At 41.6% G+C, this 27,611-nt stretch overlaps 1 protein-coding gene across 2 annotated transcripts in view; it reads right to left on the minus strand.

Moving 5' to 3' along the window:
• Window positions 1-12,623: 12,623 nt before the first annotated feature.
• The window catches only part of LOC120302948 (keratin, type II cytoskeletal 5-like), a 34,112-nt gene continuing 19,124 nt past the window's right edge, over window positions 12,624-27,611 (minus strand). Inside the window, exons 5-10 of one of the 2 annotated variants that reach the window (XM_039331976.1) lie at window positions 25,850-26,014; window positions 25,151-25,276; window positions 22,688-22,908; window positions 16,410-16,444; window positions 15,158-15,198; window positions 12,624-12,993 (exon numbers count right to left, since the gene is read on the minus strand). In XM_039331976.1, the coding sequence (XP_039187910.1) occupies window positions 12,652-12,993; window positions 15,158-15,198; window positions 16,410-16,444; window positions 22,688-22,908; window positions 25,151-25,276; window positions 25,850-26,014 (930 nt within the window). In that variant the 3' untranslated portion in view covers window positions 12,624-12,651. Of the gene's footprint in view, window positions 12,994-14,854; window positions 15,121-15,157; window positions 15,199-16,409; window positions 16,445-22,687; window positions 22,909-25,150; window positions 25,277-25,849; window positions 26,015-27,611 lie in introns of those variants that run through there. The other variant, XM_039331977.1, reaches the window with a different exon arrangement.

A 27,611-nucleotide genomic window follows, 5' to 3' on the forward strand; every position in this document is an offset into this window, starting at 1 on the left:
GTGCCAAGGTCGGGCCAAAAGTCACGGTGTTTCTCCATAGAAGGATGAAGAAACAAGTCCATCCTACCATTTGGCTGCAGAATGCACAAGCCCTAAGGTGTAGTTTGCTAATCTAGGTCAGGGATGGACAAAGAGCCACCTGCAATGCGGAATGGTGGATTGGGGTATCATATGGGTGTCATTCACAACTGAGTGATTTCTTTGAAACCCAAGCCATACAAACTGTGCAGTGATCTAAATGAGCTGAGAAAGTTATGGAGGAAGGCTGGGACTTTATTCTGTCATGTCACTAGGGACGACACGGTAGCAGGGTTCCAATATTTGAGGGGCTGCCACAAAGAAGAGGGGGGACTCAACCTATTCTGCAAAGCACCTGAAGGCAGGACAAGAAAGAATGGATGAAAACTAATCAAGCAGAGGACCAACCTAGAACTAAGGAGAAATTTCCTGACAGTTAGAACAATTAATCAGTGGAATGTCTTGCCTCCAGAAGTTGTAGGTGCTCCCAGAAGTGTTTAAGAAGAGATTGGACGACCATTTGCCTGAAATAGTATATGGTTTCCTGCCTGAGCAGAAGATTGAACTAGAAGACTTCCGAAGTCCTTTCCAACTTTCTTATTCCATTACTCTGTTATTGTTGCCTGCTCCTCTTAACAGTGTTCAGAATTTCAGTGGCTTAGCAGGACCAATAAGTGCAGTAAAATCAGAAAAATAAAGGAAGAGCCTTTACTGCCATCTACTACAATATTTATAAAAAGGAAAATCCCTAAAATTACTTATCTACATTGCAATGATTGGGTGCTTTCTGCAACATCCAGATTTTGCACCTGGAAAGTTCTGTAGTTCCTACTAGGCTTTGCAGAAGCTGGGTCATTAAAAAAAAATCTGCAGGTGGTATAATTGAGACCGTCCTGGAAAACTGCATGAAGCCTAAGAGTTACAGGTTGCCCATCCCTGATCTATGAGTTATTATTCTTACTTGGAGGAAAATAGAGTGAATTAACATCATATTGAGAAAAAAAAAAACCCTTCTCCCAAGGGGGTTCTGCTTTCTGGAAAGGAATAGCTTACACATCTTAGTGTGGAGAATAGAAAACTATCTCCCCTTAGTAAAGACTTCTTTTCTTAACAATTGCCAGTGTTGGCCACTTGGCTTGAGTTCTGTGTGCTGCAGTCCTGCCTAGCATCTTCTAAGGCCAGAGGAGTTTATGGCCAATAAGTCACCTTTAACCAGGGCCACTCTGAGCTTCTGATATTCTTCCACTGAGAACTGATGGTGTCTAGTCTGCCTGCAGAAGAAACAGATATTCTATCTTTGCCAACAAAACAAAAGAGAGGAGAGTCTTGGATTGAAGTGAACTCTACACTGCAAGCATCCAGTGTCCAGAGTAGCAGTAACAAGGCTAAGGTTTTTAAAAACTTTTTAAAAATATTTTTAAAATAAATTGGTATCTTAGTTCAAAGGAGATATTACCTCATCCTTGTCAAACCCAGAGGTCATAACAGTTTTGGAAATACCAGCAGGGCAACAAGCATTAATTACCAACTGGTCCTGGGTAATTATCAACCACCTGGCATCCAAGAGCACCTGACATAATTTGACACCTGCTAAAGCAACCTCCTCTGTAATGTTACTCTGTTTGTGCTTCTCCTTGCTGATGTACTGTATGGATGTTCACAATATGAACTTGGTCATAGAACTGGAGTAGGGATACAAAGTGTATATGAAACCAGCAATTAGAAGGAGAAGCTTTCAATAACTGATACTTGTGCCCTGAGCTTCTGTTACACAGAGAGCTGGTTAATGTCCTTATAAAGACTGCTGGTCAATAAATAGCAAATAGGATTTTTAGTGGAAAACTACTTTATTTGCAAATCCAAACAACTGCAATTTGTCCATTCTAGCTTATTAAACAGCAACAAATTTAATAAGCCAGAATGGGCAAATTGCGTTTGTTTGGATTGCACAACAGACTATTTGCTACAGCTAGCTTCCTTCACACAACATTATACACCAGAAGAAACCACCATGTTATTAGCTAGCATTGTGTTTATATCAAGAAAGGCTGATGGTGTCATAAAATAAAAGCCTTCTTTATCCCTCGATGGACTTAATCATGTGAGGGGGAAAAAAGAAACCACTATTCATTTCAGGTTTGTTGCATTCCTTAAAACTAGTTGCTATCCTATTCTCGTGATCAGAGGATCAGAGGCAGATTGTAATCAGAGAGAAGTCAAGATGCCACAGGGAAACACAACATCCCAATATTTTGCTGCTGGAGATGTTCTGGTCTGTCAAAATTGGTGGGAGTGGTATTTTTAAAATTATGAAAATGAAAATAGGGAAGGTGACATGATACCCTCTTGCTGATGTTGGAAATTAAATTATGGAAGAGAACTTTCTGGGAATAGGGCAGTCATATCAGTCTCCTATACCAAAAACAAAACTGAGTTTTCTGATACCTAAAAGCAGGCATCACAAGCTTGTTTGTTTCAAAATATGCTTGGAATCCCGGTCAATAAGCTGGTTCAGATTTCTGCAGATATACTCTAAAGCAGGGCTTTTCAACCTTTTCACCCATTGTACCACTTTTAGGATATGGCAACATCCAAGTACCACCAGCAAGGTGTCAAAAACTTGATGACCAAAAAAAATGGAAAAAGTAATAAAGTACAGGTAGTCCTCGACTTACAACAGTTTGCTTAGTGACTGTTCAGAATTACAATGGAACTGAAAAAAGTGAGGTTTTCATTATTGTGAGCATTTCTGTTGGGGATTGGCAGCAGGGGTGGGGTGGGGGGGTGTTTGGTTTTTATCCCCCCCCCCGTCTGCAGGGTGGTTGCAGCAGGTTTGGTCACTTCACATGACCCTGGGACACTGTGACTGTCATAAATATGAATCAGTTGCCAAGCATCTGAATGTAAATCACAAGACCCTGGAGATGCTACAGTATTCCAGCTGATTGGTGCTTCTTCAGGGCTCATCAGAAGCACCAGGATCAGCGACAGGCTCCAGCTGGCGCCTGGCGCTGATCCTGGCGCTTCCACTGAACCCTGACAGCCCCAAAGAAGCGCCGATCAGCTGGAAAGCGGCACTGAGCCCTGACAGCCCTGCAGTTCCAGCCATCTCTCGCTCAGACTTGTGCAGTGCTGCCACTGGTTCAGCTCATTCCCCTTCCCCGCTACCACTTTTCTAGGATGGTCGCATACCACCTGTCAGGTGCCAATGTACCACAGGTGGTACCCATACCACTGATTGAAAAGCCCTGCTCTAAAGGGTATCAGAAGGACTAGTTTGAAGACTGATATATTGATTGCTCTATTAATCTTCATAGACATATTTATCATCCTATTAATCTTCATAGATTACTACCCACTGTATCAGATGCAGAAGGATCCTGAATTACAGGATATTTGGGGGAGGATTGTAAAGAGTAAGGTCATGTAACACAGAACGTGCAATCTGCATTGGCAATTGTGTTACAATGTCTGTTAATGGATATCATGTCATAAATAGTTGCTGCTGCTCACAAATGGAATGGTTCAAGTGGAAGTGAGAGGGCCAACTCTTGGGGGTGCTTTCATCCAGATTTCTGCATTGAGCTGGTGGTTAGACTTAGATAGCATCTAAAGATGGAAGGAAAGAGAAAAAGAGGACAACCAGAAGCAGCAAGGTGGTGGGACTCAGTTACAATGGGGATGGGAGCACTGTTGGAAGATGTGAATCACCAGGTTAGAGACAGCTTATCATGGAGAAAATATATCTGTCTGATCATTGGGAGTCAAAAAAAAAAAAAAACCCCTCAACAGCACACTATCATTCAATCAACAAATCAGTTCAATAGTTTTATAAACATTAGTCAAAGCCTTGAAGAATCACTTGCTCCATGAACCGTAACTTTTTCAGTGATTTTTCTTTCATCCCTTCTCCATTCTATTTTGTTCCCTCCTTTTGTTTCCTTTCCCTTCTAAGTAGAGTTTCTCCTTGCCCCAAGTCTATTTCCTCTTCTTCCTCTGTGCCCATCTCTAATTGCTCTCTGGTGTAAGTCTCTGTCTAATGAACTTGAACAGTATCATGGCAAAGGAGTGGGCTATAGAACACAGACTTTTGTGCTGTACTTAAGAGTAGAACTTGGGCGCTTGTGAATATATGAAGTAATCAGTAGATTAGTCACTCTGAGTGAGATAAGCAGTCTCTAAATTTGACATATCAACAAACAACAAACACATTTAAAGTGGTACTTTTTTTCAACACCCTAATTAGCAACTAAAAGCCACACATAGCCAGGAACCATATAAATACAATGCATAGAACAACCCAGTGCACAGATTCCAGAAAGAGAGAAGTTCTCTGATGATGGGCTCCAGCATAAGTCCAAAATCTTGGAAGAATAAACCTTTGCTTTTGGTGATCAACTGAGACTTGATCTTGGTGGGTTTGTTTTTTTCGTGACATAATTCCTCCATAAGATCCCAAAAAACAAAGTAAAAACTACTTGAGAAATTAGATTTCCGTGTATTGTAGTAGCATTTAGACACAATCTAGTCCTGTATTTCTCAGAATATGCAGAGCTCCTACTTGCAACTTTTGAATGAGCCAAAACAGTACTTGATGGCTCCAAAATGTATCAAAATGCTTTTTAAAAGAAAAAAAGAAAAGAAAAATATGCTTAGAAATAATGACCAGATCTTTTTGAATATGCATTTATTTAAATATTTAACATGACATTTCTCTGTAGACATTTTTCAATTTACAGATAGTTACAAAACTGCATGGCACAGATTTATGAGTGAGGATATGAACCTTTGGCTGAACCATAACTCATATAAAATTATCTGTCTCAGGACACTAATTCAAGGAAAAGGGGACCTGTTGGATTTCCTGTTAAACTCCATGACCTGAATGTCTTCCTTTCAGCAGCTTCCAAACTGACCATGGGCAAAATGGAAGAAAGCCTGAAATTCCCAAGTAAGTTTTTAATTCCAGTGGTTTGGCACAGCAAGGCAGAACTAGTACCTTGGGAGTACTTACGTATCATTGATGAATACCATGTACATTTATTATTTATCAAATTTATGTGCCTGCCTATCTCACAAACCAATGGCTTTGGGCGGTGTACAAACAAGGCTAAAAACAATTAATAAATTGCTGCAGGCATCACAAAGCCCTATAATTAATATATGGATTGTGGCTTGAACATGTCAGGCTTCAAAGGAATTGTGTCCAAATCATTCAGTGGGTGTATGCATTGCAGAAAAAAAGACTTCATGCCACAATCCATTCTCTTCCAGCGGATTCACACAGAAGATTTGGTATGTATATAGGTCACAGTGATAAAACATAATGCATTCTACAGTATCCATACTCCATCCAGTTCTTAAGGGCTAGATATTCTTAGGACTATATAAGAAATCCCATCCAACTGATTCTGATATGATACAAACTGATAGGAAATGGCTTGGCTTGCATCTCTCAGATCATATTGGAATATAAGCAGACACTTTTTTATATGCTTCCTTGAAATAAAGAAGTGATTTCCAGTAGAACACAGAAAATACAATAATAAGGTTGGAAGTGACCTTGGAGGTCTTCTAAATTCCTATCAGGCTTTGCTTTCAGATCCCCCCCCCCCGACGATCAGCTGGCTGGCGGTGTCCTAGGGAAGCCCCGGATTGCCTCAGCGTTGACGTAGCAATTAGGGGTGAATTGAAGCCTCAAGGCTTTAAAGACAATCAAGGGGTGAGTAAGGTCTCTGGGGGATCGAAAAAGGAAAGGAAATGCACGATGGATCGTGCTAAGTCTGTCAGCCCGGCTGGGCAGACAGGTGTCTGGAGAAAGCTAATATAGTCTTTTTCTCCAAAAGGGATAGTAATGTGATCTGAAAGTTCAAATAAGGGAAGGAATATAGGAAATTTAGCTATACAAACTGTCTGAATACTTCTGTTTCTGGAGCTGAAGAAACGTGTCTGTAGAGCAAAGAGACTAAGTCTAAACTGGGGTGCAGCAGAGGCGGTTCTACACTTCAGACTTAGTCTTATTGGAGCAGGAAGATTAAGACAACCTATTTGTGGATTTTCCATCCAATCATGCTGGAGAACACAGAAAATAGAATAATAAGGTTGGAAGTGACCTTGGAGGTCTTCTAAATTCCTATCAGCTAGACCAGTGAGGGTGAACCTTTTAGAGACCAAGTGCCCAAACTGCAACCCAAAATCCACTTATTTATTGCCAGGTGCCAGGTGGCCGTGGCCCACTGGGTAGGCATGGCTGTGGTGGTCATGGCAGATTGGATGGGTGTGGTCAAGGTGGGCATGGTCACCTCAATGTTGCTCATGGGGAGGGACACCTCTGGGGGGTGGGCAGGGTTGGGGGAGATCCAGGGTTGGGGGAGGTCTCTGATAGGTGGGGCGGTAGGCAGGAGGCTCATCCTGTGGGGTGAGGCATGGCAGGGCAGGGGTGCCATTGCCATGGGGCAAGGCAAGGGGTGGCTGCTGCCTGACACCATCGGCCCCTGCACACAGAGGCCAGTGAGTGTATGGGGGCCAACAGTGTCCATCAGCAGCCACAGCCTGCCGGCCCCTTGACCGGCGCACTCTGGAGCTCTGCAGCCCGCCGCCAGCAATTCAAAGAAGCTGCCTCTGAGATGGATGGCCGGCTGACAGCTGAGGAGATGGGTCGTGCCTGGGAAAAGGAGAGCATGCAAGGCCAGGAGGGACGGGATGGGGGGGGGAAGGAAAGCAACCGTGCCAGGATGCAAACGGCCACGTGGGACCTCGGCTAGTTAGCAGGCGGCTGGTTGAAGAAGGACAGATGCCATCTCCAGGGCATGATGCACGTGCCCACAGAGAGGGATCTGAGTGCCACCTCTGGCACACGTGCCATACGTTCGCCACCACTGAGCTAGACTATGGAGGCATAAGGTTAAACTCCTTTCAATTTATGTGTTAAGCCAGGATAGCTGGTCTATCATTTTTCTGTCTATAGGCTGAGTGGTCTGGTCAATTAACTGAGAATAGAATAGAATCATAGGGCTGGAAGGGACTTTGAAGGTCTTCTAGTCCAACCCCCTGCCCAAGGCAGGAGAATCTGTATCATCCTGGACAAATGGTTGTCCAATCTCTTCTTGAAAACCTCCAGTGATGGAGCACCTACAACTTCCAGAGGTAAGCCATTCCCCTGATTAATTGTTCTCACTGTCAGGAAATTTCTCCTTAGTTCTAGGTTGGATCTGTCTTTAATGACCTTCCATCCATTACTTCTTGTTCTGCCCTCAGTTGCTTTGAAGAATAGGTCGACCCCTTCCTCTCTGTGACAGCCCCACAAGTACTGGATGACTGCTATCATATCATCCTTAATCTTTCTCGTCATTAAACCAGACATACCTAGTTCCCTGAATTGTTCATCATATAATTTAGCCTCCAGAACTCTTATCATCTTTGTTGCTCTTCTTCACACTCTTTCTAGGGTCTCAGGTTTTTTTTTTTTTTAATAGTGGTAACCAGAATTGGATGCAGTATTCCAAGTATGGCCTCACCAGTGTAGTATAAAATAGTACTATCACTTCACATGATCTTAAAGCTATTTCTCTGTTGATGCAGCTGCAAGTACACTTCTGGCTCATACTTATGTGCGACAGCTGTAGCTGTCTCACAGTTGCTAGTGTTGAGCCAAGTAAAACCTCTTGTCTCAAAAAGGTATCAAAACATATATTCTTATGTAAATATCGGGATATGTATTTTAAGAGAGACATATTTAAATGTAAAAATTTTATTGGTTCTGCATTTGTAAACAAACTAATTAAATTTTCAGTGAAACTTTTTATCCAATTTTCTAATGCATAGAAAAATGCATAATGATCTGTGCATTAGGGAAATTGCACGTAAATTAGCATGTGTTATTTCTTAATTTGCAGCTGATGCAGACATAGGAGGAAAATAATAGAGTTGAATACATGCAAGTAAATTGACTATTGGGAAATTTAATTAACTTATACTAACAAACATGGATCAGCAGTAGATTGATTGAATTAATTCCTAGTTTAAATTGGATTTAAATGCAAATGTTTAGGTACATTGAAAATGTAATTCACATGATGAATTAATTGATAGATCATACAAAAATGATTCTAAGTAAAAATAGACTGACTCATCTCTCAATTCATCCTCAAGAACCTATAATTCTTAGCTATTGTTTTGTAAATTATCTTTAGCTTTACTTGTTCAGTCACTAAATAGACTATCACATATCATATTTACTTGACAGGAAGACAATCTTGAATTTAAGATGATCCTTTGGGGTGGGGAAGTAAGAATTAGATAATTCTAGAATTGTCTAAGTAAGTAGTTAGTAAGTAGAATTAGACAAAAAGATATTAAACATATATTAAAACTCTATGTGGTGCCCATTATCAAACCACAATGGCCAGCTTCAAATGAAACAAATGCTTCCTCCTCCAGTACCTTGGCACAATACATGTCTTGTGGATTTGTGCATGTACAGTATGTGTGCACATACTGGCTAGAGGCCACATTTCAAAATAAGGCAGATCCAAAATGAAAAAGAAAAAAAGGAAGGACAGAGACTGGAGTGGTGGTGAGAGGAGAAATAAATGGGATAGGGATAAGGAAAGAGAAAAACAGAGAAAGAGAATAAAAAGCCCAGTATTTAGCAAGTATAAATCTACAATAAGTATGCTTTAGTAAATTCAGTTCATCGGCTACTGCTGGGCTGGGGACAGATCTCTTTATTGGGTGACAGAAAAGGATTAGGGCTAAGGTTCAGTACTGGAGAAAGAGCTCCCTCCTCCCCACACACACATTCACACTTTCATTTGCAACACAAAAACTTTGACAGAGGCATTTGTGCTGAGTTGTAAGGAAATTCAAACCCTCACACGATTACAATGTTGTAAATCCCATTGAGATCAATGGCTTTTCCAAATGTATATGTTTGGGGTTGTCCGACCTGTTTGGTCACTGTGAAATCCATCAAGGGAGATGAAAACTATTCAAGGAGAGTAGGATATCTGCGTGCCATTCCTACCCACTCCTCCAGTTACCCTCCATAAGGAGGATGAAATAAAAAGAAAATGAATGGGGAGCAGACACCACCATTGTTACCCCTTTCCTGCCACTCACTTGTATTGTTGACACTCTTCTTTTTTGCCTTGAACAGAACCTGCTTTGAGTATAAGACAATCCTCCCACTTCAGAGATAAGCAAAAGTCTTTTGGGTTAATTCCTACTCCTCATCTTACTCGACTTTCAATAGCTACAGGGTTTTTTTTAAAAAAAAAAAAACTTTATAAAACACATGCTTAACCTATTTGGATATCAGGCATTCTCTTTGCTCCTACACAGGTTTCTTGGGTCTCCTGAACCACAGTCACACCTTCACCTCCAACTTGATCGTGTCTATACGGAATCTGTCCTACCTACCACCTTGTAAATCCCTTGTTCCTTGTTTTAAAACTCCCTTTTAAAACTTCTGCAAGGACAAAGTCTTTCAGAAGAATTCTCAGTAAGACCATGTTCTTACCACCACCACCACCACCACCACCACCTCCCAAAACATAAGAATAGTATTCCTTAGCAAAACATCTCTTTAAATGAAGTCCTTCCTAGACCTCATGTTAACTCTGCAGGCATTTCCTCCATGTTCTTGCTGTGTCATGCTCTTGTATTTCTCAATGGAGTTGAAGAGGCAAACCTGTTACACTTGAACTGGTTTGTCTCTGAACGCTACAGTGGATTGTAAGCCTAGCAAGGGAGTGTATGAACTCAGCTCTTTCCCTTCCCTGGGTGTTCCTTCTCCCTTGGGTCCCTCCCTCCCCTCCACCCCACCCTCAATTGAGACTTTAGGATTAGAAATAACCCATTTTGGGAGGAAAGAGCCCCCCTCCCCCCCTCAGCAATTTAGGAGATTAAAAAAAACATGTAAAAAAATGTTCTGCGCTTTATCTACTCTACATGCTATATTAGCATTTGCCAAGGCACTGTTTCTCATGCTGATGTAACATTCAACGGTACAATGCCAGGGGACATTTTTCTGATTTTCCTACCAGCTCTCATTCAATTGTGATGAGAGGAATTTGTTTTTGAAAGCCTTCCTAAGGAAAAAAAATAAAATTGGAAAATTTCTCATGAGTGAAACAATGTGCTCGTCTGCTTATATTACTACAAAGTGACCGTGTGTGTGTGTGTGTGTGTGTGTGTGTGTGTGTGTGTGTGTGTATCCAGCCTTTCACAGTACCATCATCATGTTGGGCTCCGTAGTCTCTCTGGCGCCTTGGCTCCTATTAAATCCCCATAAATGACATCATGACTATAGTTCTTGAGAGAATGCTACTGTCACCCTCACTTCACAAACTGCAGGACAATTTTTCATTCCCCTGGAGAAATTCTGAAAATTCATTTGTCTCTGCCCATAAATTTGGAAGGGAATTTGAAAGTTCCCTCAGTGCCCAGCTTTGATCTGATTTGTCCTCTCGGGCCATTTGGGGAAGAGCCAGATTGGTTCCTAATCTCTGAAATGAGAAATGGCTTTAATTGGGAAACGTTATCTGTTATATTTATATTTAATCTAAATTATGAGAAAGCCATGTCTGCTGAGAGGAAAGAGAAAAAAAAAAGATTTCACTGGATCTCAAACTTTTTTTTTTTTCCTGTTGAGCTTTCTGTTGCTTTATTCAGGCCAGGCCTGTCATTTGAGAAAAAGCACTTTCTGGTATGAAACCAGTGCCTCGTCCCTGTTGGCAATAACAGGTCTCTCTTATATTCTAGTATTGCCCATGAGTATGAGACCAGAGGTAAGCAAGGTGAACAATAAATAAGCTGATCAGTTTGAAACCATTTTGTAAGAAAAAAAAAAGTTGCAAAACAAATATTCCCAGTCTCTGTTCAGTTATAGGTCCTCAATGTTTCAGTTCTACATTGAGAAAAATAACATTTTATCTGCAACGAGGTAAAAAGAAAGAAGACACCAGCAAGAAACAGGTTATCATAATGCAGTTTATTTGCAATTTCAAGCATGAAGTTGGAGAGAATAATAGACAGAGCCAAAAAAAAAAGAGCTATAGCTCAGTGATGGCAAACCTTTTAGAGACCGAGTGCCCCAAAACCGCCCCCCGCCCCATCCCTGATCCGCCCTGCCCACTGGGCCACGCACCACCTCCAGGGCCCGCCACAGATCACCCAGGCAGCCCAGCAGCACCATGGCGGCAACACCCTCCATCCATGCCCCACAGCAGCATCTGCGCACGATGGGGCGCAAGGGCAGAGTCTTGTCCCCACTGCCCGGCTACCATGTCCTTGGTTGCGCTGCTCCACGTGGGCCGTGCCCAGGGGTGACTCTCCTCCGGAAGGGCTGCTGGTGAGGAGGGGGCCATGGGAGGAAGTAGGGCTGGGGAGACAGTGCGTGTGCCCACAGAGAGAGCTCCGAGTGCCGCCTCTGGCACCCGTGCCATAGGTTTGCCACCACTGCTATAGCTATTTTATTTACAACACACATTTGAAGACACTTACAAAATAAGCCATACAAAATGATGCATTTTTAAAATGTTCTTCATCAGTTGGAAAATTTATTTAACAGGTTAAAAAAAAAATCATCATCTTGCAGGGAGTCAACCAAAGGAATACTAACATTATTTTTCAGCAGATGAAGTCAAATTCTATGCTGCTTCTAGACAGGGAATATCAAAAAGCATCTTTTAGGGAATTAGAAGACAAGTGCACTTGTCTTCTAATTCCGTATTAAACAATGTGTTGTTTTGACCGTGTGTATTCTTCAGGGTGTTGGAAGTGGCCTGCCTATTATTACAACTGAATTAAACACAGGAATTCTTTTGTTTTCTGTTGGCAACTATATTGTTTCAATCAGCCGACCCATTAAATTGCCCTTTCCATTCTCAGATGTCATCTTAGAACAGTGGTTCTCAATCTTCCTAATGCCGTGACCCTTTAATACAGTTCCTCATGTTGTGGTGACCCCCAACCATAAAATTATTCCAGGGTCATGTGATCACCTTTTGCAACCTTGTGACAAGCAAAGTTAGTGGGGTAACCAGATTCACTGAACAACCATGTTACTAATTTAATCTCTCTCCCTCTTTCTTTCTCTCTCTCCCTCTCTTTCTCTCTCCCTTTCTTTTTCCCTCTCTCCCTTTCTTTCTCCTTCTCTCTCTCTTTTTCCCTTCCTCTTTCTCTCCCTCTTTCTCCCTTTCTTTCTCTCTCTCCCTGTCTCCCTTTCTCTCTCTCTCTCCTTCTCTTTCTCTCTCTCCCTCTCTCCCTTTCTCTCTCTCTCTCCTTCTCTTTCTCTCTCTCTCCCTGTCTCTCTCTCTCTCTCTCTCTCTCTCTCTCTCTCTCTCCTTCTCTTTCTCTCTCTCTCTCCCTGTCTCCCTCTCTTCTCTCTCCCTCTCTCTATTTCCCTCTCCCTCTCAAAGATCCTTAAAATCCTTAAACATTATGCTTGGGTGGAAGACTTTTTCTTTTACAGATGGGGTGGGTGGGCCTGACATTCACGGGCAGGCAGGACCCTGCCTGCTGAGCTGCCGCCTCCCCATCACCCTCCACGCCAGCCGGCTCCCTTGCCAGACCTCCCAGCTGACAAGCACAAGTTTGAGGGTCACCAGCTGACAGGCACAGAGTTCAGCACTACGGAGGCCTCCCCTTTGCCTTCCTCACCGGCCAAAGCATTGCCGGACGTTCCAGCTGATGGGCGCAGGTCCAGGAGTCGTCAGCTGATGGGCACAGGAGGTCAGTGCTGCGGCAGCCTCCCAGCTGCCTGCTTCTTAGGCTGGAGCAGTTGCCAGGGCTTGCATGGTCACTGGCAGTGGGGAGCAAGTCAGCAGCCATTGGGGACCATGCCAGCAGTCCTGTGCCATTGAGGCTTGAGGCACGGAGGCGCAGGACGTGGAGAAATGCGGTGCCATCGGAGGCAGTAGGACAGGGGGGAGGGGTTACCTGCATCCTGCCAGCTGAACTCTGGAAGCCTGCCTGAATGAAGAATTTTAGGGGGTGTTGAAAGGGAGACAGACTGAGGGCTGTATTAAGACCATAGATGGCTGCCTAAGGAGAGTGGAAGGGAGGCAAATTTGGGGTGGAGCAGAAAACACGGGGGGAAGGCATTAGGAAATAAGCACCAAGGTACATGGTGCCTTGCAAAGGATTCCTGAATGTTCTGTAATTGTTTTTCCTCTCTCCTCTGTGTGAGAAAAACTTTTGCGGTGTAAATCTGAAACCAGGTGTTCCTGTGAGGTAGTGCAGGAAGTCCTTGGGAAAGGCGAGTACAAGCTTGGCGTTTCCTCTCTTTCAATCCCCTTCCTCTTCTTCACCCCCATCTCCAGCCTGCCTGTGATCTTAGCTCATGGCTCCGTGGCTTTTCTTTGCTTAGCCTAGGCAAGCTTTCTTCCACCTACCCCGTTTTCGGGAGCGCTGAGGAGATATGGCAGAAACTCATGAATTGGGATTGTGGTGCCCTTGGGAAGCTGATCATACTTTGAACCTTAGGAGAGGAGGAGGAATCCCTTCCTCCTTCCCTCCTTCTCTCCCTGTCAAGCCCCCACAGACTCGACATGAACGGGCAGGGGAGGCAAAGGAGACCAGCGGCCGGTGCTGTTCTACGTGGCAGTGTGGATGTCGGCTCTGTGGGCATCCCAACCAACAGCTGACTGGCTCCAACTTCTGGCCACCGAACAGCTGAGTCCTCCGGGAGGCAACGTGAGGCCCTGAGGGGTATCGCAAGCTCACAGGGAGGTAGGAAGAAAAAGAAGATGGAAGAGAGTGAGGTTGCAACAGAGAGAGCGGTGTCTCGGTTCCTAAGACCATCGGAAATATGTGTTTTCCGATGGTCTTAGGCGACCCCTGTGAAAGGTTCATTTGACCCCCAAAAGGGTCGCAACTCACAGGTTGAGAACCGCTGTCTTAGAAGAAGGATGTCATAGTTTTAAATGCTCTGGAAGATTAAAAATATACCAAGCAACAGAAACAGAAACAGAGCAATGGTCTAAAGTGGAAAAAGATACAGGTCCTAACGATACAGTCCAGTTTGGGTTACGCTTTCCTCCTGCTTTCAATGGGATTTAAGAGGATGTAATTATATTGCATTCATGTGCTAGTTCAGTTGTTTTGAACAAAAAGAGCAGCATAAGAAATCACAGAAACATGAAAATGGAAGTGAAACTTATAAAATGAATACCAGTGCTGGAAGCAATTCAGTGTTGTTGTTGTTTTTAGTGCTTAAAAACAACTGAAACAAAAGATAAGCATTTTCCCCACCCTGTTGATTTCAAATATGGAAAGCGAATTGAGTACTCCCATTCAAATCAGCAAGGTGTTTAAAAAAAATGTCTTATGCAGCCAGATTCTAGTCCTAAAGTTTTTGCTCTATAACAATAGTATTTGAGGTGGGGAAAGGGGCTCCTTTTAGGAATAATATTCAGAAGCTTTGTGCTTGGCTTTTTATTTTGTTTGCTTTTGACCAAAGCCAGCCTTTTCAGATTTAAAACTTGATTGCCAATTCCTATCACAAAAGGGCATCATCATCCTTTAGTTCTTTGAAAGAGAGTAGGGGAGGAAATGATCAATTCCGTCCAATGTGGGGGTGCTGTAGGAAATTTCTTTACTGTAGGCAGAATTATAATAACAGAGAGAGGGAAATCAGAGGGGCCTCAACAGCCACAAGTCATGTTGGCTGGGAAAGAGACTTGTAACTCTAAAACTGCCTGACAAAGGGGTGACACCAGCCATTTTTCGTAAACACTTGCTCAGATGTGTTCATTCAGGAGACAAGGGGCAATGCCTGTTTATATTAAACTTCTCAGAAAAAAAATAAGGATGACTAGCTTGGGGGGACTTGTGCTGATGCTGGCAATTGGGAGCTGTTTCAGAATCAATTGGCAACATGTTATTTTTTTTATCTGACCGCTTTTCGGTTGGATGATGAGGTTGTGGTTGAGACATATTTCATGCTGGAAGAACCTCTTCCACCTATTCCCCCACCATAGCTTCCAGTGCTATAACTGCTCCCTCCAGTAGTGATCCCACTGCTTATACCAAAGCCGCCAGCACCAACCCCTCCCATTGTTAGGCCCAGGCTGCCTCCAGCACCACTGCCTCCCCCTCCTCCACCAGCCCCCAGACCAAATCCACCACTGCTCACTTGACCACCTCCACTCATGGTAGATGAGCTGTTCACCACCGCTGCAAGAAAAAAAAAAACACAGGTGCATTACTGGATTATGTTGCAACGATTGGCTGTAGCCAATCAGAAGGAATGGACGACAATCATGCTCAAGTCTTGGGGACCACAAGGGCATATCTAAGTCATTATCATATTCCAGGATGCTGATTTCTCCACTGTGCCCCCCCCATCCTGAAATTATCAAATGAACTCCCATCCAAATTCTAACTAGGTACAACCCTGCTTAGCTTTTTAAGGTTACAGGCGCTGCCACCCATGGAAGGCAACATGAGTAGCATTACTGCCAAATTGCTCACTCAAATTTTCCATCTAGTGTGGGGCACCCGTCAAAATTAAATCAAGCAATATTTCTTGTAGTGCTCATAGAGGATGGCCTTGGAGAAGAAATAGAAGATCTACTACCAAGGCAACAATAAGCAAGGTTTTAGCCCAGGCAAAGGAAAGGGGCTTATGTAGATACCTCAGCCCCACTCCCAACTTTAATTCACCTGAAGATAAAAGAGGGAGAAAGGGGAGCACATTCGGACTTGTAATATTCTGCTACTATAGCTGTTCTAATGAAAGCAGAAACAGACAGCAAGAGTGTCTGTTTCTTCATCTGGTCTTGTCAGAGTATATCAGATAGGAATCAACAGCCAGATGACCTAATTCTACTTTACTGTAAAGCTTCATTGACAGAATCTTGCAAGTACTGAAAGTACTTCTGCCGTCTGCTTTACAACCAGAGAAACTTGGAAAGATCTCTTCTGATCCTTTTGCCATGCACACTAGCAAGCTGCTGCTGTGCTGTCTCTTGTCTGACCATCCCCTTGACAGTATCTCTTTGCCCAGTCTCCCAAGGTCTTTCTCACATACCCTTGGAGGTCTACCTTATAAGGCTAACATCTCCATTCCTTCTTCTATTTAACAAATTTCAGCTTGGATTGACCAAAACTAGGTACAACTAGCATACTTGAAGCTATCTTTTCTTAAAGCCTCCTCTCTCATTTTTATCTAAATTATTATTTTCATCAATAGTATGGAATAGGATAGACAACCCTCCTCACACCTGGTGTAACATTTTTTACTTAACCCTCTTATCCTAGTGACAGGGAGTGTTTTTCTTTCAAGATTTCTAAATTATTCAATATTACAATTAAAAATAAAGTCTGTGCAAACAAGTGCATTATCACTGGCCTTCATAGTTAATTCACTTAAATGAAATACTTACACATGCTCACAGGCGCAGTGAGTTCTCCAGACATCCTATAGGCAAGAAAGAGAAAACAGTGTATGTATAAGTCAATTACCTTTGTCCATTATAGCTCCTAGCCTATAAGGCCCTGTCCTTGCAAATAAAGATCTAGAGAGAAAGTGTCAAGTAAAAACCAGGAAACAGGCCATTCCTTTAAATTCTCTGTCAGATGGATGACCCCCCCCCAAAAAAATGAAAATAAATGTCCCCCCTCCGTATCTTATATTTGTAAAAGATGGGAATTCAGGTAGGGGGACATTGATGTATTTGGCTGGGAGATGTAAGTTGGACCTCCAAAATTGCTCTCCTTACAACTGATCACCCTGGACCACATTTTCTTGGTCTGGTTCTCTGCAGAAACCACAAGTCCCCTGATCATGCTGGTTGATCATTGAAGTCAAAAACTTCAGGAAGTTCCCCAGGCTGAAGAAGATGGCTTTAGACACATGGTTTGTCAAACAGAAAAAAAGTATAACCAAGGAATGGCCCTCATTAAGGAAGGAAGAGAATCCTGAAGTATAAGGAAATACCTGTGGAAGTTAAGCTGAGGAGTTCGGTCTGCTGCATTTATTCTTTCCTGCTTTTGGAGTACATCCCAAAACTGCCTTAAATAGCTTGCTACTCCTAGAAACTCCAGCACTTGATATACAGGTAGTCCTTGACTTACAACAGTTCATTTAGTGACCATTCAAAGAACGGAATTGAAAAAAAAGTGACTTACGATCATTTTTCACACTCATGACTGTTGCAGCATCCCTCTGGTCATAGGATCAAAATTCGGATGCTTGGCAACTAGTTCATATTTATGATGGCTGCAATGTTCTGGGATCATGTGATCCCCTTTTGCGACTTTCTGACCAGCAACGTGAAGCCAGATTCACTTAACAACTGGGTTACTAATTTAACAACTGCAGTGATTCATTTAACAACCGGGGCAAAAAAAGATCGTAAAATGGGGCTAAACTCACTTAACAACTGTCTCACTTAGCAACAAAAATGTTGGGCCCAATTGGGATCGTTAGTCAAGGACAACCTGCATTTCCTTCACCTACTGACTCCTGCTAGCTTTTTAGCTATTTTTCAACCAGACTCTCCCAATTTTGCTGGTCTTTGCCCATAATAAAGATTTAATTTGATTGACTACCGTTTCATCCTTCATTATTCAACTGACTGGGTTTACACACATAACTAAGCCATTTAAAGTTTGACTTGGACTACTGAAAAGAAAACCCACATCACACCAGTTCAAACTACAAAAACCACCAGTGGACAAAGCGGTAGAGTTGTAGTTTACTTACAAAAAGCATAAAACAGAGATTTTGCATATGCTTCTACAGATAAGTGAGTTCTAAAGAATGCCCAGGACTCTAGTTGCTCTAGAGAGAAATCCCTTAAAAAGTTACTACCAAAAAAAAAAAAAAAGTCACTAGCTTCAAACTGAATGGAAAAAAGAAAAAAAGAAAAGAAAAATAGATTGGCCTTGATAGGTTGGGGCTCTTTGCTATAACTGGCTCACATCCCTGCCAGTCAAAGGAAGCTTACAGTTTCTCTGCCTTTCCTTCCTGATAGAAAAGGCAACAATTTTATTAAACAAATTAAAACAAAATCCCTAGGGAAACTTGTGAGGATTAAGCAATCTACATCCCCTTATAAAAGACTGTGCAAGAGGCAGGGCAGCTGCAGAACAGTAATGCACCATTTGAAGCACACCCCTGAGCTTGGAGGGGGGTGTCACGTGTAGGGAGGAGGCCAAAACAGGCTGCACAGTAGTCTCTTCAGACAGCTTGCAGGGGTTCACCCCTCCCTCAGGGGATCCTGCCCTCCATGTCTGAGCAGAACCAATTCCTGGGAAGGAGGGGGGAAGAGGGGGCTGCCCCTCTCATGCTAACAGAACTTAGGTTTCAGCCCTGAGGAAGCCACCTGCAGCACAATGGCTGTGCCCACTCTATGGGCTCAACCAGGAACCCATAAGAAAGCATTCTGTAGCAACTGGTGACTGTTGGTGCAACCTCTCTACCAGCTTCCCTCATCTCACAAAATGCAAAACCTGCCTTCTGTACCCAGTTAGCATTTTGCTCTCAGGAACAACTGCCTCGATAGAACTGTCTTAAGAGCGCCCTCCTGAGGCCAGAGTGCTCATCTCCCTTGTACAAAAACATAGTGAGGGAAGACAATCCTGACCCTTCTCGCCCTTTAGGCTTCTCTAGATGGCAAGAGGACTCCACACGGCATCTGCTGTTCTTCAGGGTCAGAGGTTAACCAGAGTTAAATACATGAACAAATGTTGCTAAAATGCTGGTGTGCCTCTGAGGTATATACAGATAATCCCTTTTTTACACTCATGTAACTAGAAGAAGGGGACGACAGAGAATGAGGTGGCTGGATGGAGTCACTGAAGCAGTAGGCGTGAGCTTAAATGGACTACAGAAGATGGTAGAGGACAGGAAGGCCTGGAAGAACGTTGTCCATGGGGTTGCAATGGGTGGGACAGGACTTCGCAACTAACAACAACAACAAACTACTGGCAATTATTTCACCCCGAGAATAAAATACATTTAGTTCAAGGGTTACTACAGCATAAGCTTTTTCCAATGTACTGAAGCAGACAGTGGCTCAGAAACAAACAAAGCATCAACACCCAAAAGCTAGAGACATTATGTGTTCTTCGGACAGATGCATTTCATAGTAATTCTTTTTTTTTTTTTCTGGTCTGTAACTCAGCCATTTTAGATGGACTATTTTAGCTAGAGCAAGTAAGTAATACTAAACCATTGTCTTTATTATTTAAAAGCACTCCTTGCTCCTTCTTCTATCACATGGCCATGCTCTCTGCTCCATTATTTCAGCTATGAGGGGCAGCTATGGGGTTGAACACAATGAGCCCTGATCTCAATTCTTGTGGGTCCCAGAGTTGATTTATGGTTTTCAGAACTAACTTCAGCTGTATCTTAGAGATATAGAAAAGGTACAGTATGGTTTGGCATCAGTGCTGGCCACCAACACCCCACTTTAGTAGCTGACAGAATTCTGGGAGTGGCCTCATAATTAATGCCCATCCTGGGGTTTCTTTTCAACAAAATTCAAGGTACTGTTGCAACTGACACCAAGTACCAAACTCCAGCCGATCGCCATGGGACCACCCTATCTCAGAGGGATAAGGAAAACGAACAACTCAGCCTTTCTGCCCTGGCATTGGTGGGAGCATTTTGGCACAAAGACAATTAAGCTCCCAAAGCATGTCAACAAAAGAAGTGGCCACAAGAGGTCACTTTGCCCAGTTGCCTTCCAGCAAGTCCTTCTGCCATTAGTTCATATCATGCTTCAAAGCATTGTTAAGTAGTGGAGGACAAAATGAAAACTTGGAGCTCTTCATATTTAAAAATAGGTTTTCCTCATAAGGTTAATAGAAGCTAATGTCCTTTCAGAGAAGTCAAAGAGTTTAAATTCTATCTTTTCCCCATTGTCCTGCCTCATGGGCCCAACAGGGAAAGAATACAGAATATGTCAGGAGGGATCTTGGAGGTCTTCTAGTCCAACCCCCCTGCTCAAACAGAAGATCCAAAACCATTCCAGACAAATGGCTGTCCAATCTTCTTAAAAATGTCCAGTGTTGAAGCACTCACAACTTTCAAAGGCACGCCATTCCGCTGATTAATTTTCTCACTGTCAGGAAATTTCTCCTTAGTTCTAGCTTGCTTTTTCCTTGATTAGTTTCCATCAGTTCCATTCTTGTCTCGTCCTCAAATGCTTTGGAAAATAGGTTGTCACCATTTTCTTTGTGACAACTTTTCATATATTGAAAGACTGCTACTATGACACCCTAGTCCTTCTCTTCGTTAGACTAGACATAACCAGTTCCTGTAACCATTTATCATATGTTTTAGCCTCCAGACACTTAATCATGTTTGTTGCTCTTCTCTGCACTCCTTCTAGAGTCTCAGCATCTTTTTTTGTATTGTGGTGATGCTGCTATCTTTCTTTTGAAAGGATGAGAGATCTTTCTTGGTCTAAACATGATGGGCTTCAAGGCTTACCCAGATATCTTGGGCACGTCTTGCAAACTCTTGATGCAGCACAAATTTATGTAGATGCCCTCTATCATTTCTAGCTATCTTCTACTTCCCCTTTCAGTAAAAGCCCATTGATCTGAATGGCCTTAGGAAAGAGATTGGTAAAGCCAAAGATGATCTTCTAAAGAAGAACAGAGTAGCTGTCATCTCCTCCACCACTACCATAATCACTGGGTTGAAGACAACACAACTTTTGGCTTGGCAATTTAGGACAGCTTTTCTCAATCTGATATAGACCAATCCCTATTAGCCCTAGGAAATTAAAATATGTACAACCCATCTGAAGGACATCAGATGGTAGGAGACTAAGTTATGGTATGAACCAAGGAAGCTAACTTGGAAGAAAATCCATCAAACATAGGGGGAGTTACTTTAGGGATAAATGTATGCACATTTGGATTGCAAATTGATGAAATCTTAAAATGTAAAGATATTACAGAGAGAACCAGATTTAATTTCTGGCATACATTATATATAGAATACAAGCTAAGGCAGTGATAGCGAACCTTTTAGAGACTGAGTGCCCAAACTGCAACTCAAAACCCACTTATGCATCGTCGAGTGCCGGGTGGGTGTGGCCCATTGGCTGAGTGTGACCATTGGGTGGGCATGGCCAATTGGATGGGTGTGGCTGCAGTGGTAACGACAGATTGGGTGGGACTAAAAAGTTCAATCAATCAATTTCAACTTTGCAAGATCTTTTTTTTTCCCGCGAGAAGTTGAAATTGACTGATTGAACCTCTTTTTTTTTTTGCACATGGCGGTGGAGGCCTAAAGTGAAAAGATTTTATAAAACCCAGCTGAAGGTCTAGGACTGGGGTGACAGCGCGCGTGCCCACAGAGAGGGTTCTGAGTGCCGCCTCTGGCACCCATGCCATAGGTTCGCTACCACTGAGCTAAGGCATATTTACTTTGTTTATAAAACATACTTGAGGAAAGATTGCTTCTATATCTGTGCAGTATTTTCTCTTCTGAATTTTCACCACTAATTAAAATATCAGGGGTGAAGGATAACTTTATGTGTCTCTCTCCAAGTCAGCAACCAGTTTTTACCATGACTAATGACTAAGCAGTATTATGGTAGACATAACAACTACAATTGATTCCAGACTGGATATATTATTTATTTACATTCTTAAAAGCCAAGCCATACTAGAGGTATTACCAGGTAATGTTAATGCAAATTATGGATGTGTGGAAATGTCTTATGCTATACTGATGATATTGAACAGCGTTTAGTGCTTCCAAAATATGCACATTGAACATTTACACACACACACACACACACACACACACACACACACACACACACACAGGCTGCCTAAATTATTATCTTACACAATTAACAGATGGCAAAATGTGCCACATTCTAAACTTCCTACTGACAGGTTGAGAATCACTTTTATTTACTGGCTAAATATACCATAATCTATACTCTCCATGGATATTCTCTGCAAAAGAAGTTAGATTTGGGGATAAAGCTAGACATCACATTTAAGGAGACAACATATTTAGGGAGAGAAAGAGAAAAATCATTGTGGGCTACAAAATATCTGGTTTCGCTTTTCATTGACAGGATTCTTGTTCTTTCCAATGAAATTGGAATATAGTGTCTATATATAATGTCCTCTCTATATAATGTCCTCTCCGTGGAGCCCTTTGGAACTATGCACTGAATTGTGCTAGGCAAAAGGAAACTGAAAGAGAGAGAAAGAGGAAGGAGAAAAAACTGCTCAAAACTGAATAAACTAAGGATAAGACCCAGGGACAGGATGGTTGAAGAAAAACAGCATTCTAAAAAGGATGAAATAAATGCAATTTTCTCTAATCTGGCATCCTCCAAATATACTATTTGTCTCTGACTGGAAATTTTGGGAATTTGCTAAGAAAACAATCAGCTGAGGAAGCCTGCAGAGTTCTGAAAAGAGAATCAATAGAAAAACATACAGGCTCCAAACTTAGGACAAGATCTTTGTTACAGGCTGGAAAAAATAATGGACAAAAAAAAAATTAATGGTGAAGAAAGTGGATGCACAGGCTATGTTTCATATACAGTTATAGAAAAAGTAGAACAGCTATGATGAAAGGGTATCTGCATGTATATTCCTATCTTTAAGATTGGACAAAATCGACACATAAGAAACATGCAAATAGGTATGTTTCACTCAGAGATGTAGCACCTACCTGCATTCTTCGCCTTCTAGCAGCATGCGATATGTGGCAATCTCAATATCCAGAGCCAGTTTAACATTCATCAGCTCCTGATAATCCCGCAGGAGACGTGCCAGCTCATCCTTTGAATTTTGTATTGCTTGTTGCAGGTCACTCAGTTTTACCCGGGCATCTTTCAGGGCCAACTGCCCATTCTGTTCAGCATTGGCAATTATTTTTTGGAGCCTGGAAATCTGGATACATTCGTATATTAAGGTTCTAATTTCATGATAAGTGTATGTCATAGCATGTGTGACTTTATGAAGTATTAAATATAGATGTCTTAAGAATCTGTTGGCTAAGAGTCAGCACTTTGCTACATTTCTGCTATAGCAGCAGACAGCTAAGTGTTTACAAGGGGTTGTAAACAGGATCATTTGATTGTACACCAGCTTTTATTTGGACCCCAGATCCCCCCAAAAATCAGATGGTAGCATTTAATTGCCCCAATGACTCTTCAAATCCCTACCTCAACAAGGATATTGCTTAAAACAAATATGTTATTTAATTGATGGGGTGAATAAATTCAACAGGAATCACACATATTTCAATAGACAAGTTCAAAATCTGGTTGAAAAGCCACTAAACAAATTCAATTTCAGCAAAATGAATTTCAACAAAAGCAATATGTAACTCAAGGGATCCCTCCGTGAGTTGTAATACTCTCTCTCCTTCACTATCTCTTTCAATCAACAAGTTTATTCTTCAGCAAACCAGCTCAGAGTGAGTGCCACCTTCTGTTCCCTGGCAACCTCCAACTATGAGACTTAACAGGGCAAGAATTATTTATATTAATAACATGAAAATGTGCTTAGATAATTAAAAACGTAACTCTGGTTTGATGTGCCAAATGCCAATAAAGCCTTTCATGGTCCTGTTTTCCTTGCGTACATCATCCAGGCCTAATCCTTGGTTCAAATTATTGACCAGTACATTTTTTTCTAAAAATCTTGAGGAAATGCATACAGTATCATAACAAAAACATACCGAATATGCCGGCGTATAAGGCGACTTCTGCAAGTGCTAAAATCGGCGCCAAAGATGGGGGTCGTCTTATACGCCGGGTCGCCTTGTACGCCGGCATATACGGTATCTTGCATCTTGAATTTTTCATGCATTCAGAAAAAAACAGATGCAGGGGGTTTGATTGTGGATGTTTTTTGAGCTTTTATCAGCCTATCCAACAAAAGGTAAACCTGAAAATTATCACATATTGTATCTGCCTGCAAATGAGAGACCGAAGCTCTCTGAATCAAGGAATCATGCAGTCATTGCAAGTCATATAATATATGGTGGTGCAGTGGTTGGAATGCAGTATTGCAGGTTAACTCTGCCAACTGTCAGCAGTTTGATTCTGACTGGCTTAAGGTTGATTCAGCCTTCCATCCTTCTGAGGTCGGTAAAATGAGGAGTCAGATTTGGGGGGGAGGGCAATATGCTGACTCTGTAAATTGCTTAGAGAGTGCTGTAAAACACTGTGAAGTGGTATATAAGTGCTATTGCTATTCAACTTTTAGCAATGATTTATTCAAACCATAGCCTTCTGGAGCTAGTGAGTCCATTCCTATGCATTTGTAGGAACCTATAAAATAGGATCTAATATTGGTATAATAGGGTCACAGAGTTTCAGAGTTTATTTAGGCTGCCATGTTTTGTAGTAAAGAGCATTTTTGGGAACAAATTCATATACAGAAGTTTGCAACAATTTAAATATGAGGTTACTAGAATTTAGATTATTTAAGTTAATCTAATTTTATCCAAGCAGAACAGCAACTGGCACAGATTGTCAAAGATGGCAATGCATGACTGACAGATAGTCCTGAGAATCAAAGAACACCCCTGGTGGCACAGTGACTAGACTGCAGTATTGCTCACTGCTCACTTCATGAGTTCGATTCTGAACTGCTCAGGGTTGACTCAGCCTTCCATCCTTTCAAGGTCGGTAAAATGAGGATCCAAATTGTTGGGGGCAATATGCTGACTCTGTAAACCACTTAGAGAGGGCTGTAAAGCACTGTGAAGTGGTATATAAGTCTAAGTGCTATTGCTACTGTTACATAACAGTTCTTGCAATATTTCAGCTCCAGTTCCACTATAGAGAAAGAAATAACAGCTTAGAATATTTCTCTGCACATTGTGTTTCAGTCTAGTAGGCCTAAGTTATAAACAGTTGGGACGGGGTAATAATCTCCTGAAATTGGTGGCAAAGATCATTTAATCAAGGAGCCATCCAACTTGAATGGATATGCTTGACCATTTTTTCCTCAGAAATAAATCCTGTTGAGATTCGATTGGAGAGTGTTCCTAGCATACACGGGTGAATTGCAAAATAAAGTACTCAAAATGTGAAAGCTGAGAGCAGATGGACCAGTAACAAAGATGAAAAAAGAGACCAGATAAACCCATGCAGACAAGAGTATTCAAATGCCCACTTACCATTTTCGACAATTGGTCAGTTTCTGCTCTTACTCTGTTAATAAGCTGATTCAGTTCCCTAATCTGGTTCTTGATAGTTTTCAGGTCATCTCCATGACCAGCAGCTATGATCTGAAGTTCCTGAAACTGTAACACCAAAGGAGAATCCTTATGACTGATGGGAAACAATACTAGCTTCAGGAATTAGACAAGAGGCCTTGGGTATAAGGTGAACTCAGAAAAGGCCGATAAAAGATTTGCCAAATTTGCCACCTCTGACCTCTAAACTTAATTGTGATTTCAAAACAAAAAGTGGAGTCCAAAATTTTGCTTCTTAGGAAGAGGCAAAAAAAAAAAAAAAACCTCTTTCCAATATTATACATTGAGTCAATAGCATCACAGTTTGTGTTTCAGCAAAGCTCAATAGGCACTAAAATTTTGTGATTAAAATGGTAGGTCCAGAACTTATTGTTGCATTATTTCTCATGAGAAATTGCAAAGCTCATGAGGTCCATCCAGCATGGCTTCTCAAATAATAATGCCTAGGATTTTTCTGTTCTTCCTAGCAGTACAAAAGATAATACTTGTTACTACCCCATTATAAAGGAGCTCTGCATCAGATTCAATTCACTTAAAGGATTTCTGAAAAAAGAAAAGATTAAGAGGATAAGCTTATCTTAATTCCACAAGCTTCTCTGGAAAAGTTATATGGAGTCTTACCTTGTTTTGATACCATGCTTCTGCCTCTGCCCGGCTCCTGTTGGCAATGTCTTCATACTGTGCTTTCACTTCAGCAATGATACTGTTGAGGTCCAGATCTCGGTTGTTGTCCATTTGCAAGACAACATTGGTGTCACTAATTTGTCCTTGGATTTGAATCAATTCCTTTGTGGAAAAACAAGGTGCTATTATTCATCCATCCATCCATCCATCCATCCAGATATTTCCCATTGTTACTCACTAGTTCAAGTTCATTTTTTGCCTACCAGCTGAATCCTACAAAAATATTCTGTGGAAGCCAACTCAAAATAAAGGTTGTGCCTCATTTTGGCAAAACAGGAAGTTTCCACTAGCCTGTCTGGTTAGTATTGTCATCACTGATTACAGCATATTCCTGAGACTCTAGATGGAGGTATTTCTAGTCCTATCTAGAAAAACAGTATTTCAGCCTAGACATTATGTGTGCATAGTACATACTATACTATAAAGACGAAACTATACCCTGTTAAAGAACATGGTCCAGTATCTGGAGTCAGTGTAAGCCACTTTATGAGAGCCAACAGTATACAGTTTAGATGGAACCACAGTATACAGTTTTTGCCTTTTTGCTGCTACCTACTGGTCATTCAAGATTTTGCAGCCTAGATGCGGTAGGGTTAGATTTCCTTGGAAGATTTGCTAGATAAAATCTTACCAGAGGCTTGGCAAAGCTCATCATGATAAGACTGCTGCATTCAGGAAATTTTCTATAGATTCATATGAATTGTGCTTATCAGTGGAGGCCTCTATTCTGGGCAAGAAGAGTAGACTCTTGCATGGACAGTTACAGTGCAATGTATTATAAAGTTCCCTTTGATTAAAAAAGAAAACTAAAATAATAAACAAACAATGGACCATAATATTGCTGCATAACAAAGAGAGTAGAGGACGGGTTGTTACTAGAAATTCCTGTAAGTTTTAGTTTTCTATTGAATATTCTATTGAATATAATTCTATTGAATTATCAGATCTTTTCATACCCCAGTTTAGCTCTAGTCTAGTTTTATTTTTTCATTTAAAACAAAGCTTAAATTAAAGAAACTTGGGCAACCTTTTTTAGACATTTCCCAAGCTTTTACAACAGAAGAGAACATAGCTGACAGCATAATAATGTAGATTTTTTAACCTGAGGATGAGGACAGGGGCTATAAGAGAGTGTAGTAAAACCATTCAAACATACTGATCTGACTATATGACTCACATGTCTGGGAACACATTATTAAAAACATTCTGATTCAGAGTATCAATTAAAAAGTACACTTTTTTTATAGATGGTACTTTCCCCGTCATTGTTTATAATACTAGTAGGCCTCATGTATATCAAATTGTTTACTGTTTCAAGAAGACGTAATTGATTAATGGACCTGACTTCCTCTTTCTCCTTTGTAGTTCAATGATGCCTTTACATTGTGTGTCAATCAACACCTCTTTAAACCTATTTAAAAATTACTAATGAAATTATATGTAGCAGCACTATAGTTAAGTTTGCACGTTACATCATGCCGGCATTAAAGAAACTACAGTACATCTTAGTGCAAAATGTTGACTCAGTCAATTGTGACTTAATCAACAAATCTGGGCTAGCAAAATCACACCTTAGCATGATATGTGAATCCAATCAGGACACTCCAAAGTCCATATAGTGTATACTGGCCTCCCTTTCCCGTACAAGAGCCCTCAATGTTTTTGCTCTAAGTCCCCAGGAAATATTTGAAGTAAAATA

This window comes from Crotalus tigris, unplaced genomic scaffold (genome assembly GCF_016545835.1).
Source record: "Crotalus tigris isolate CLP2741 ecotype Arizona unplaced genomic scaffold, ASM1654583v1 scf7180000024441.2113493, whole genome shotgun sequence".
NCBI classification, from domain to species: domain Eukaryota; kingdom Metazoa; phylum Chordata; class Lepidosauria; order Squamata; family Viperidae; genus Crotalus; species Crotalus tigris.